General features: G+C 49.8%; 1 protein-coding gene across 2 annotated transcripts in view; it reads right to left on the bottom strand.

Moving 5' to 3' along the window:
- Positions 1-51: 51 nt before the first annotated feature.
- Positions 52-13,786, bottom strand: part of tmpoa (thymopoietin a) — a 30,942-nt gene continuing 17,207 nt past the window's right edge. Inside the window, exons 5-11 of one of the 2 annotated variants that reach the window (XM_088923052.1) lie at positions 10,809-10,946; positions 7,891-8,085; positions 7,091-7,222; positions 5,932-6,063; positions 4,990-5,079; positions 4,046-4,155; positions 52-3,015 (exon numbers count right to left, since the gene is read on the bottom strand). In XM_088923052.1, coding sequence (XP_088779178.1) covers positions 2,604-3,015; positions 4,046-4,155; positions 4,990-5,079; positions 5,932-6,063; positions 7,091-7,222; positions 7,891-8,085; positions 10,809-10,946 — 1,209 coding nt within the window. In that variant the 3' untranslated portion in view covers positions 52-2,603. The remainder of the gene's footprint in view (positions 3,016-4,045; positions 4,156-4,989; positions 5,080-5,931; positions 6,064-7,090; positions 7,223-7,890; positions 8,086-10,808; positions 10,947-13,786) is intronic. The other variant, XM_088923051.1, reaches the window with a different exon arrangement.

The raw sequence follows: 13,786 nt of genomic DNA, 5'->3' as shown, positions 1-13,786 counted from the left end.
AAAGCCTGGCTGTACTAGAAAAGGCATAGAAGAGGAGAAAAAAAAGGGTGAGTTTCAGTTATTGATTTTATTAGGATTTCTACAAGGTATACCAATTATTTAAAATTAACTATAAAAAAACACATTAGCCAGATATAAACCCTCCCCAGAATCACAGTCACTTTCACCCAAAACCATGGAAAAAATAAATAAAAATGTTTTCTTGAAACTTCAATGTTCTTAAATACATCTGTAGTACTGCAAACTACTGCAAAGCCCATTAGCAAGCAGCTTCACATTATTTTTATAATACTACAGCGTAGTGCCCTCGCCATCTATACAAGTAGACAATAGTTGTTTGCATTTTAAAACTTTTATTAAAAAGATTTTTTTTGTATTTAATAAGACACACACATTAGAAAAATACCGTAGTTTACAAGAAAAAAAAATAATCACAGGCATTTATATGCTGCTAAAACCGGTCCTACTCCTATATGGCACAAATGTCCAGATCAGAAAACATCAAAGAAAGTTCAGTGACTGGCTGGAACTACTTCAGCGAGTTTCCTCAGTGTCTTAATCCCCCCATCTTTTTCTCCTTGAAGAAAGTCACTGATTTCCAAGAAATAGGGGAATAGAAACTGCATAATTAAGGGAATGGGAAGGATGGGAACTGTTGAACTAAATTCAAACCTCGGAAACGTTTAGCCCGCGTCACATTATGCCTGATTTACTAACAATTTCTCCAGCCAACAGGGGGCAGAGAGGCTGAAAGAATTAGCTGATGCTCAGTCTGTCCCAATAAGGTTTCAATAGTGTCAGAGGTGAAGCAGGTCACCCTGCCCTGTGCAACAGCTGGAACAGAACGCTTGAGCTGTGTGGGGTGCAGAAAGCACCCTTATAGTGTCACAGCGGGGGCACACACTTCCATTTAGTGCCAAAACCCAGAGAACTTGTTTCTCAGTCCTGTCACAAACTTGAGAGCCGTGTAAAATCGAACTGCACAAGAGTGAAAGCACTCGGCCGGGTTATTACAGTCACTGAAATGACCCTAATTCCTTAGGCTGTCGGCTACACCAGCACTCGCCGTTCCTAAAAAAGGCACCAGCGGGAGAAAGCAAGAGCCGGATTTGTTGGAATCGGACCGGACCGGCAGGAGTCTGGGCTCAGGCCCAGCTTCGGTGGGCAGATCGTTTAAGTCCCCTGTCTGTTTTCTGCAGACGGGCGCTTTTAATGACTGCGGTTAACCGCTCAAGTCATTGGAAAAGCGACTATGCTGAAGAAGGTGAAATTGAGCAGGCAGAGTGATTCTGATTTTTAAAACAGCAGCCCGGTGTACCAAAAAGGGCGAGATCTGTAGGTGCTGAGGCTGATAACATGAATCGTTGCGGTACTTCAATACTAGAATAACTGACACATTTTCACTGTTTCACACAGCCTCTTGCAGAACAGTACAATACACATCGCAGCTCAGAGCAGTGCACCGACTTTTACTCTCCTAAACCTGGCTAGGACATACCCTCGCTAAATCCTTCTCTACCTCATTCTACAATTCCCCTTTAAGATGTCATGTTAATGACCTAAAGGGCAGATAGTGTGAAAGTCATCTGATGTCTCATACAAACACAAAAATAAAGTTAAACCCCAAAAGCAACACCCCCCCCACCCCCAAAAGGTTTCAGTCCGTGTGGTCTGGAAGTGCGCTGGAGAAGATGGAGCTGGAATCCCTCTCCGCTGTGTGGATGCAGGTTTAGACAGGACGGTAAAGAAACTGGAGGCGAGGGGAGGGAGAGATGGGAAGGGGGGGGTATGACGATCTCCTCCAGCTCTAGGTTATAGCAGACTACAGCGTGCAGGTGGAGGAGGAGGCAGTGGACTCCTAACTGCCCTCAGGCCCTGGGGATGTCTGGGATTGGTGGAGAGGGTAGGACAGTAAGGAATAGGGGAAACCACAGCTGGAGAAAAAAAATGCCTGAGATCCTTCCATGTCTCGCTCTGCTCCTCACACTGCTCAGTGAGAGAGGGGGTCAGTGATTGATCAGGTAATGACTGGAGGAGGGTCTAGAGCTCATCGGAGGGGGAATGAGGAAAGGGTCAAGAAGGATGCCGGAGCAGGAGCCAGATCAAGGACAAGGGGGTTTAAAGAAGGGGAATGCGAGAGGAACAGCAGGATAACTTTCCTCCCTTGACACAGAAACAGGTATGGGAAAGTCTGTAAGCAACAAGGAAACGGAGACAAGTCAGGGAAGGGCAGGCAAGTCAGGGCTGTTTCCCTGATCTGTTCCTAGAGTGCAAGAACAGACGTGATTTTCGATCCAACCAGCAACTCATCTACATTCTCAGATCTTCACTGCTCACATAATGCACAAAACATGCACGTGCCCTGTGTTGGGGACATGAGAGAGCTTCGCTTGCAGGGTAAATCAGTGAAAGTTTTTAATTTAAATGATTAGGTGGCTGGTTCAAAACCCAGGGCCAGATCTTGGAAACAGGGACAGGGAGAAGGACGCGTCAGGAGAAAGATGAAGCCATGGGAGTCATGGACGGAGCAAGAGTGAGGACAGGGCAAGAGTGAGGAGGAGGATGGAGGTCAGGATGAAGAGTGAGGGTCTTGAAGTTCTTCCTCACTGGCCGCCTGGCTTCTCTGCGCTGCTGGGAGAGGCAGGGCTCACCATGGTGCTGAAAGGGTTGATCTCGTTGGTCTCCATGGCCTGGTACACGAAGAACAAGAAGCCTGCTACCGCCATGAGCAGCAGCAGCTGCAGCCACACGGGCAGGGAGCGGCGCGACCGAGACTGGCCACCGGATGGCGCCGTCAGCTTGGCCGCGCTGCTGGAGGAGGAGGAAGAGGAGGAGTACGACAGGGCCGGAGGAGCAGCCGCCAGCTTGCCCGCTCCCCGCTGCACAGCCCTGCGCTCGGTGAAGACCGAGGTCTCGGTGAATTCGGTGCGGCGCAAGATGGAGTCGTCGAGGCGGAAGTCGCTGGGGTTCAGAGGTCGCCCGGCTGCACCGTGGATGGGTCGGCGGCAGGTGGCGCTGTGGTGCACACGCAGGAGGAGAGGCACATGGAGAGAGAGAGAGAATTACCTACTTGATACGTCAATTTACACTACCAGCAAGATGAGCCAAATGGCTGCCCAAGCTTGTTTTGCTTTCTCACCATGAACTTAAAAATGATTTCACAATCGCCTCGACATTTTAAAGGCACTCAGGGGCAGCTTGAGCTCTATTGTTGAGGCTCTGGTGGTCCCAGCCTAGGCTACTTCATTACCCAGCTGTTGCCTGGACTGCTCAAGGGCAAACCAATGCATCCTGGGAAAGTACATCCTTCCCTTGACGTTACCGATGCTTGTGCTATTGGGCGATGTCATCAGGCTACAGAGACGCCCCTTTACAGAAGGCAAGCACTAGCAAACCGCACTACAGAACCGTGAGGCACTAACGTGCACAGCCCTGGTCTAACACACAGCGGACACACTCATTGCTACAGCAGCTCATACAGGCGCCAGAGCAAGCCGGAACCCAACTCCACGCCCAGCGCATCAGACATGTTGACCAACTAAGAGCTGCGAATTCTTCAATCTGGAGCGAAACACTTTGTCAAAAAATAAATGGATAAACAGCAGACATTAACAGTTGCTTCCTTCTGTTAGCAGCAAAATGAAAACTGTCCCAAAATCACCCTCCACTATTACTGTCAAAATAACACAAACGCACTCTACATAAGAGGACAACTATCTGAGAAAGGTGGATTTTTAAGTCTGAGACAACAGAGTTATCTTTTAGGTTAAGACATGCTACAGTCAAGGCTTCTCTTTTTTCTTCATTCTTCCACAATGCACTTAATTATATCTGGCTTCAAGAACTTGAAAATAAATCAGGATAACATTTTACTGAAAGTAAAACGTGAAAATTAGCTTTATGCTCGTCGCAAGGGTAAACTCCCAAATTAAAGAGTTTAGCAATTAAACTACATTTACATCCCTTAAACGTGCTTACGTAAACTATTTTCCATTTAGCTCGGGTTTAGCCGTGTTTACAGAACTGGGCTTATGAAGACACTAACGTGATTCCGGTAGGAGTCCGCGGCTCATAGGGAAACATCTCCTCCAGAAGGTCCTTCGCCTCTTTCCTCCGGACCACGTCTCCTGCTTCCAGCCTCTCTTCCACCTGCGGAGAGAGGGGAGGGAGACGGGAGTGAGAGAGGAGGGGGGAAGAGGGAGACAGGCGAGGCGAGGACACGCGAGCTCCGTGTGCAATATCCCTCATGCACCTGGGCACAGACATCCAGGTGTGCCCACAGCCTGGAACAGGAGCTGGGAGAAGAGGATCCATATCGAGAGGCTCACCACAGTGACCAGAGCCTACCCTTCGCAAAAGCAGCACTCACCGTGTAGGGAGCCACTAGACCCTTACTCACCCACCAAGAAAAACACAAAAACACCCGCTGAAACACTCGTATGTTCCAGAGTCCGTTACAGGCTATTCCCATCTCATCTCGGTGATGGTCAAGCACAGCGGCTGCAGGCTCAGGGAAAGGCCAGTTTGCATGCATTCGCAGTGCAGTGCCCCAGCCTGCGCTCAGCCATGGCGAAGCAGGATCGAAATGAGCAGTCCTGACAAGGAGCAGCGCACAGAGAGAGGGGTGGGGGGACAGGGGAGCACGCCGATTCTGCCCCAGCCCGGCAGGATTTGCAGGCAGCTTCACAGAGTCCGTGAACAGAGGCCAGAGCTTGCACGAGACAAGGAAGCAATGGAACAAACTTCACCAAAAATGAATGCCATTCTGCTACAGCGTCATTCAGCAATTCTTTTGCAGTTCTCCCCAGAACGCTGCAGGGAGCTCTATCAAGGTCCGTGAGTACAGCTACTTGGAAGGTTGAGGGTAATGGTGAACCAGTCCTCAAAATTAGAAGCAAGTGAGGGCAGGAGGGGGGACACCTGCATACCGCATGCTCCCCAAAACCCAGCACCACCCCACGTGTCCAGTGTGTCGATACTTTCCTGAGGCCTGGCCGGGGTGCAGAAGGCTGAGATTTTCTGCTGCTTGACCGTTGCCTTCTGCAATGGGGTCGCGCGCGATTCTGGGTACTCTATTTCCTGCCAGGTGGAAGGGGAGGGAAGGGCCCACAGTTTAGATTCTCTTGCTGACAGCCTGGCTTTTATGCTCAAAATACGGACCCCGCGTTGCACTGTGCTCCAGCCCTCCCTCGGTATAAGAGCAGGGATGGTCAGGGAGGAATATACCATACGTCAGTCCCAAACAAGAAAACGCGAACCGTCCAATCCTCAATGTAAATATAATTCAGATTGGTCCTGCTGCATCTGGTGACAACTTTACTAACTTTTCACATGAAGCTCCCACTGTATTATATCATCCATTTCCATATAACACCAACGTGTAGAAAATGCACTGAAAGTAGTACATTCACCTGGCATGGGAGTAGGGAAATCCATCTTCTAGCCGATTTATCGTGGGGAGCCTGTCCCAGCAAGCAATAAGGGACAAGGCAGGACACACCCTGGATGGGTTGCCAATCCATTGCAGGGCACATGCCAACACACCAGGGCCAACTCACCTACCAGCATATCTTTGGACTGTGGGAGGAAACCCATGTGAACCCAGGGAGAACATACAGACTCCACACAGACAGCACCCCAGGTCCAGGACTGAACCCAGGTGGGGGCCCTGGGTTTAATTCCAGACCCAGGGGTGCTATCTGTGTGGAGCTTGCATGTTTATGTGCGCTGTGAGGCAGCAATGCTAACCACTGTGTCACAGGGCTGCTCTCCGTTCCACTATGATACAGGTATGCCTTTGAAAATGATCCTATTTGTCAGCGGTTGGGTGTGCAGTAGGATCCAAGATCAGAGGTTTAGTCCCCACAGTGATGCCGGGGTGGGTGGAGCACAGAGCAACAAGACAAGGGTTTTGGGGGTGAGGTGGGTCACCTCCTGCAGGAGTGCGGTGTTGTGCAGAGAAATTGGCTTCACAGGAAAATGGGCCGGGCTCTCATCATCATCGTCATCATCATCATCATCATCATCATCATGATCGTCAAAGTCATCTTCCTCCTCGGGCGGCTGCAAACAAAATCTCCCATTCAGCATCTTCATCGTGAATTAAGACACTGATGGGACCTCAGCAGTGCCCGGCGGAGAGGCATCCTGTACTGTGCAAGGGGGCCCAGGAAAAGCCCTCAGTTTGATCTCATCTACCGTGAGAAGAAAGAAAAACCCGCAGGCACTCCGCACGGGCCTGGAGCACACACCCTGCCCGACGTCACCCCCAGACCAGGACTCAACCAGAGGATAACAGGTGACAAAATACCTCTTCCTCCGATGACACACCTTATAACTAGCAACAGGAACATATCAAGGAAAATCGTTTTTTTTAATCTTTTGTTGAAAATTTGAACCTTTGCTGTCAATAGGGATGAGTAATCTACAAGAGGTGCAGATAAACAGTAAAACCAAACCAGTCCGGAACAGAGGCCAGTCACAGGTGTGCCACAGCATTCTGGAATAGCGGTTCTCCATCTCTTAGAGGTGATTTTTAAAAGTAGAAACTGATTTCGCTCAATCATTATCACTTTGTTTATTAGTGAAACAACAACTTCAGACACCAGGTACGTTTCTGCCCACAGCTGGGATGACGAGCATGCCCAGTTCCTCGCTACCCCGGTAGGGAGTCATTTCACTGGCAGGACACCGCAGATCTTGCCTTGCTGAATAAAAATGGCAATTATGTGCCCTCCTCCACTGCAAAGCTAGCAGGTCAACTTTCCCCCCTGGGGCTCTCCTGAGGGAGCTCCTGCGCCAAGCTCACAGTTCCCACCCGCAGGGTGCGAGCGAACCTGGGCTCAGGACAGCCAATCGCCTTGCTTCGCCCTCGAGAGTCACCCCCGCAGGAAACCTCTGACGCGAGCCCAGCGCCGGCAGACACACAAAGGACAGAGCAAAAGCCGTTCCCCCGCCATCGTGCTCGGTGATTCCATACAATACACCCAGGTGCCAAGAACGAGAACACAGAACTCCTGTGCCCCCCACCCCCCACACACACACACGCACGCACGGGTGCCGCCACCAGACAGCTTGAGCGAGCGTTTACTTCCTCTCGGTCTCGGGGCGGCCGGCGGCCGGCTGGCGGCTTGGGCACCTGGCCGAGGAGGACTTGTCTGAGGATTTCGGAGCTCGTGGAGCCCCTGGCCTGACACTCAGGCGCTGAGCAGTGATGAGGCTCCTGGGACAAGATGGGGGCGAGAAGGTAGGTTAGAGGGCAGGGGAGACGCCCCAAGTCCCCAGCGGACACCCCACATTTACTCTGAGTGAGGCAGCAAAGGGAAAAGGGGTTTAGTGCTGCCTCCTGTGAACTAAAAGGGGCGGTCTTCATCAAGTACCTGGTGTATTACTCTTTCAAGTTAAACCAGCATCTTTCAGGGGACACAAATAGGATTTTTAAATTTTAAATTAAGTTTACATCATGAACAAAGGCTGATGTGCTAGTTTAGAGGTATACATTTAAAAAATTCACCTAAACAGGTCTTCTAACCACTGTCTACTGATCCCTCTTTACAAACAGCCCCAGAACGGGGATCGGCATTCTCAACCACAGTACATGAAGTTTGTTAGCTGTGAATCTGGAGGGCAGGGGTGCTTTTTGCAATTTGTGTGGCAGGTTTACTCCTCAGCCACGAGCAACACGACTACTTCTTAAAGAGCCTAACTTTCCAAATGAGTTCAACTCTCTCGAAATGCATGCAAAATGGAATAAACGAAACAACTGCCAAACATTTACGCAAACATTCAAGTATATAAACTATAAAATATAGTATACAATACAGTATATTTAAATATTATAATCGGTTTTTGTAAAACCACTGAAAATGTCCCCTTGCACTGCTGTCTGACCTCTCTGCTGCTGTGTCCCCGAGCTCTATCACCCTCTGTGTGTGCATCAGAATTGGAACCCCGTTTCCCAGGAGTTTCTTGAGTTAAGTGGGGGGAGCCCCGTTGCTTGGTCTCCAGCGGTGCACCCCGTTTTGGGGTTTCGGGGGCCCTGCTCTCTCGGGACACAGACTCGCAGGCTGAAACCTCAGACAGGTCCTGGGACAGGGAGCAGAGAGATATTAGGAGACATTTTTTTGCCTGGGCAACAGGTCAAGGGCGAGGGAACGTCACTTCAAGCGCAGGAGGGCGAACACCACACTTTTGGGGACACCACTGGCTTGACTTCTGCTCCCTCGGCTCTCTTTTTCAGACCTGAACTGATTCTGATTGACACTTAACAAGCCGACACTGTGGCCATGTGCAAACCTGGGGAAGGACACGTTGCAGCCAGTGTCATGTGCACTACAGTCTAACCCTTCTCTGGCAGGCCATGTGAGTATGAGTTCCGAATCTGAGGTTTTGGACTGCAAAGTTATGTCAAAAGACATCAGACTGCAGTAAGAAGCAGGACATTGGCTGGAGTTCCTCTTCCAAAGAGCCTGAAGTGAACTGTGCCCCACTCAAACTAAATCTGAGCTACATTCAAGGCGCACACTCAGCAAAGTTGTCTTTGGCATACATAAAAAAAAATTAAAAGTACCATTCAATGCTTTTTCTCATGAAAGTCTTTGCATGAGTCATTGCAGTCAAACTGGTAGACTATAAATGAACCATCCTCCTTGGAAAATGTATAAAACCTTACACTTTTTTTTTTTAAAGGTGCACACCTTGTACAATCAATCTTAATCTTAACCTAATAAGCTCAGAATATTCAACACGGGCGCAAAGACACCTGTCAGGGCTTTGGAGATGCCCTTTAACAGTTCAACACAGGTAGAGGATCTCCAAATATAACAATTCTTTGTCTGAAGTATTTTAGTAGAGTATTTTTGCATATTTATCCTTAAATCCTTTTGGCCTGGGTGCACCCCTGCATCAGAAGATCAGCGTGCCAGTGTGGAGAAACTGTTTTCCCTCAGGAAAACCGAAAGGGAGCAGCCGTAACAAGACTAAAAACCAAGGAGGACTACTGGCCTCTGCGCCTCATTTCCTGTAGGTCTGAGACTCTAGTGTTTGATGACCCCAGCATCCTAAACCAGCACTGATCAGCGCATGCCGTGTGTCCAGAGCAGCCAGAGTGAGGTGTCCCATTCACCTTGTGTGTGGTCTGGAGGTTTCAGCTCAATGCACTGGTGGCACAGACGCCTGTGGGATTTTAACAAACTGGCCCTGAAAGAGTGAAGCTGTGCAAGTGTGTTGCACAATGTTTCAATGCCTACGGATTATTTACCACCCCTCTGATCCAGAGACACCTGGATCACTACGAAGCACACATTACCTGGCTTCGTGTGGGAATGTACTCTTGAACTGTTGGAATCTACTCTTGCTTATCTCATATTTGAACACGGCTGGGCTCTGTGCCTACTATGGCCTAAAGCTCAGACCTTCCCAGGAAAATACCTCTCAAGCTGTCAAGTCAAGCACAGCGTTCAAGAGCCAAACTTCGGGAAAAAGATGAGCTCCAGTCTAATACAGTAAAGGCTGTTCTCTCCGAGATACCGCAAGACAGACGGATGCTGACAACCGACCCCCAGACCACAGAGCAGTCAGATTGCTGCTGCAGAGCCCAGTCCAGCAGGTCTCCCCCCTGTGGTCTGCGGACCCCCCAGTGCTACGACAGAGGCTCCCAGACAAGACGTGTGACACGTGATCGGATTGAAGCGCTCCAACCCGACATCCTGCGGTTCACGCCAGAGAAACGGCACCAGCCTGCTCACGCGCAGGCCCTGTGAGGTTCGAGTAAGGAGCTGCCTCAGCATGCACAGGCTGCAAAGCAACAGGTGAAGGTGAATTCCGTGCTGAAAGGAAAAGAAAAGAAAATGCTTTGGCTGTGGAAACGCACCTGGAGAAGGCTCCATAGCCGAAACGTTGTTTCTTTTCTTTTCAGCTTGGAATAGACCCTGACCTTCACAAATACATGTCACGGTGAAGGATAAGGATGCACAGGTGTGTGAGTTGCTCGTGTTACAGAGTGCAGGTACCACGAGTCTCTTCCTTTGTTCCTTGCTACTGCGCTGGGTTTCCAGGGGTGACGGAAGTACTGCTGGCAGCAGTAGGGGGCGATCATCCAAGCGTTTGGAAATTCAGGAGGGGGGTCCGCACACTGGAGAAGGGTTGGGAGCTGCTGCCCTGGTTGCTTCCTGTGTGCAAACCCATCCCATTGTCCCCAGTACTCAGTCACCAGGTGTCCCCTGTACCCGTGCTGCATCCACCAGGGACAGAGACAGAGAAACTAAGCCACTGCAGGCTTTACAAGCTTCAGGCTCTTAGACAGACTAGTACTTACAGCGAGGGTCTCCAACACTGGGCTTGGAGAACCCCAATCTGTTTCTAAAGATTGGAAACACCTAACAATGACCGATCAATTAAAACAGTAATTGGATCAATAAAGAGAATTCTGGTCCCCTTAGGCCTGAGGGGTACCCGGGTATCGGTCACGGATCTGGAAATTACTCCAATCTGCTTGATTGTTCGAAGTCTTCGGAAATGAAACCTGCTGGAGCAGGGAGGCAGACTCCACGCTCACGTGATCCGTTCACGTTCAGGCCCGTCCGCTCGTGCACAAAGCGTCCCTCAGCTGGTATTAGCTTCTGGACAAGAGCCTGCTGCCCATAAACCCCTCTTCCGCTGTGTGAGCCCCACTCCTGTGTTGTACACCCGCCCCGAACCTTTGGGGGGGGGAAAGCTCAGCGCTCGGGGGTGAGGAGGAGAGGTTGGCAGTGAAAGTGTGGAGAACGAGAGAGAGACAGAGAGAGAGAGACGGGAAACTGGGGGATTACAGTGTCGTCACTGGCTGGCACGGCCTGGTCAAGCAGGGCAGCTCGTCTCATCTTCCTCTTCACCTTCAGGACGCCCTGTTCGCGCTCTTCCTCGTTCAACCCCTCTGTCTTTCCCTCCTCCTCGCGGGTGTCGACACTCTGCACACACAACACACAAGCGCCTCTCGCCAAGAGTGACATTTCTACAGGATGCCCCCTCTTAGGCAGCAGGCAGGGCGTCACTGCTGTTTAATGAGTAAATCCATCTACTGATGACCTAGAACTTACTGTATAATAACTGCTGGGAGCTCTGGAGCCCTTTTCACCCACATCGAAACAAAAGTACTTTATATATCGGAGGAGGCCCATCTCATCCATCACTGAAGTGTAGCACCTCCCTGGGTGACAGGACAACCTCCTCACTACCTGATTACAGATCGAGTAATGAACAAGCTGAATGAACAGCTTTAGCAAGGCCAGACTGTATGATTTAGTCTTTTAGGGGGGGGTTCTCACTTATTGGTGCTCAGTCATAATCCCACAGAAGGCAGCTTCACACCACTGGCTCTTCAGCCAAGCACAATTACCAGATATCTGAACGGTTCCTTTTGGAACGCAGCCTGGACACCAGGGTGATCATCCCTGCTGTTACTACCAGCGCCTTGGCATCTTTAATGGCAGTGAGGACCTTGGTGCGTCTCATCCATACACAGCACCTGTTCGGGGAGAGACCGCCACCTGCTGGCCTGCTAACGCTACTGACTTCTGTGCCCTGTTTTTCTGTAGTTCACCCATCCTGTTATCTCCTACAGGGGGGATAACACCGCTTTTTTTTAAACAAGCTTTTCTTCAACATTCAAAAAACACAGAGGAGGCTGAGAGGTAGAAGGAAAGGCTCTTGTAGCACTGTTGGGAGGGGAGAGTGATCAAAGAATTTCTCTCAGCTCAGAAACTCAGTCAGTTTCACGGACAAAATAATCCATCTTACAAAGCTGCTCGAGTTATTTGTCCCATTGAGGAAATCGGAAAAAGTTCAAGTCGGGCACTGTGTCAGCACACGTAGGCTGCAAAGGAACAGGTAAAGGTTTATTCCATGCTGAAAGGTAAAGAAAAAGACAATGTTTTGGCTGTGAAGCCTTCTGAAGAAGTTTAAACCGACACCAGAAGAAGGCTATTTTTTCTTTTCCTTTCGGCATTGAGTAAACCTTTACCTGTTTCTTGAAATCAGAAAAAAGCTGCCTTATCTGATCTCAAACTCTTCCCCTCAAATGCCAATGTTAATAAAAACTCACCCTTCTTTTGTACAACAAAGGTCAGAACTCAGACTCCTGTGACTCCTCCCATAGACACGGGAATCTTTATACAATAGAATGGATTAGACTCAGTGTCCCTGGAGAGCGCAATTCAGCGGTCTTCATCAGCACTGTCAGCTCCCTTGGACTGCACTCCCTGACAGAAACACCAGGTGGCAGCACATAACCACACACCATGCGCGTGCTGTAGTTTCCTCATGCTCAGAACGATTATCAACAGCACACGTGGTTCTCTACTTTTCTCAAAGTCAATACATCACATAGCACCTCATAATAAAACAACCAAAACTCAAAACCTGAATTCTATACAATTCAACTCAAGATTGCTTCCAGGAACTAACAATGAAGACAAGGCACCATCAAGTACCCACACACCGTTAGAAAAAAGAGCTAGTGATGGAAGCCATATTCAGCAAGGCTCACATTGAACCATAAAGCAACATCTTGAAGCTGCTCCCCAGTTTCTTGACAAAGTGCCACACACCTGCTGTTACCCGATCTCCAGCAGATGTGAGGCTCTAAACTGATCCGGAGCTTAAGCAGGATATTTCACCGGGACAAAAGCTTTATTCTTCCATGCAAACGGCAAAACAGGCCAAGCCGGGCCTGGTCTGCATCGTCTCAGCAGGAGCACCGCGCCTTGACCCCCCGCAGGGCCCGTGGAGCAGCCGGGAGCCCCCGGGACAAGACTCTGATCCGCGGCCGCAGACATGACGGGGGTTAAGGGGGCTAATCATCCTTCTCGGTGGACCTCTGGGCCAGAGCCCCCTCCGAGCACCAGCGTCTCGGCCAGGAAGGACAGGACCTAAAGGGGGACTGCAGTCCCAATTCCTCGGACCGGTTATTCAGTCTCGGCAGCAAAATAAATCCGTTGAGGCTACAGACAAAAACGTCCAATTGCGACTGAAGTACAAAACCGTGAACTTTGTGAAAGTGAACTGCAAGTCGCCAACGTTGCTGCAATCCCACACTGGGTGTCCCGCGGACTGCGACAAGACTGCTGTTGGGTTAAAAGAGCTTGTTCACCGTATCACAGGGCTGCAGCACGTCACCGGAAGCTTGGTTGCCGCGCTCTGCGCAGACCTGGACATCTAGGCTATTCTGTGATGTAAACTGGAGGTTTTACATGTTACTGTGTGCACATTTGGCTGTTATTGCGGTTTGAAAGAAACTCATCAACGCCGATTCTTTTTAACCCCGATATATGGAAACAGCGCTGCAGGTCCCTTTAAGAAGCTGTCTTGACCGCAAGCCTTTCGCCCCACTTGCAACACAGCACGACAGCACACCAGTAGTCAGAGGGGTCCCGTCACATAAAACAAATTCCAAAGCGATACAGCTTGATAAAATCATAAGAACAGTTACAGTTACCTCCTTCTGAGAGGAGGGGTAGCTAATTAATCCGAGGGTCTTGTCCAGCGGTTTCTCGAGAAACACTGTGGTTTCAGATTCAAAAACACAGCTGGACAGCCTTTTCTGTACTCCACACATTCACGGTTTTAGTCCTTAATGATCTCTGAAGAGGTTCATTTCATAAACCGCTTTTTTAATCTTTCCTAACAGAAGGAATCTTTAGAAATGTAGGGGGATTTAATGGTGATCTACAAAACCTTCTGGACTGGGGCTCCCCAGGGCCAGGGCAGGAGACCCCCGGACTGACTGGGGGATCGGGGCTCCCCAGGGCCG

The sequence above is a fragment of the Atractosteus spatula genome, chromosome 8 (genome assembly GCF_055471065.1).
Source record: "Atractosteus spatula isolate fAtrSpa1 chromosome 8, fAtrSpa1.hap1, whole genome shotgun sequence".
In the NCBI taxonomy this organism is placed as follows: Eukaryota; Metazoa; Chordata; class Actinopteri; order Semionotiformes; family Lepisosteidae; genus Atractosteus; species Atractosteus spatula.
This window is presented reverse-complemented; position numbering and strand designations above follow the sequence as displayed.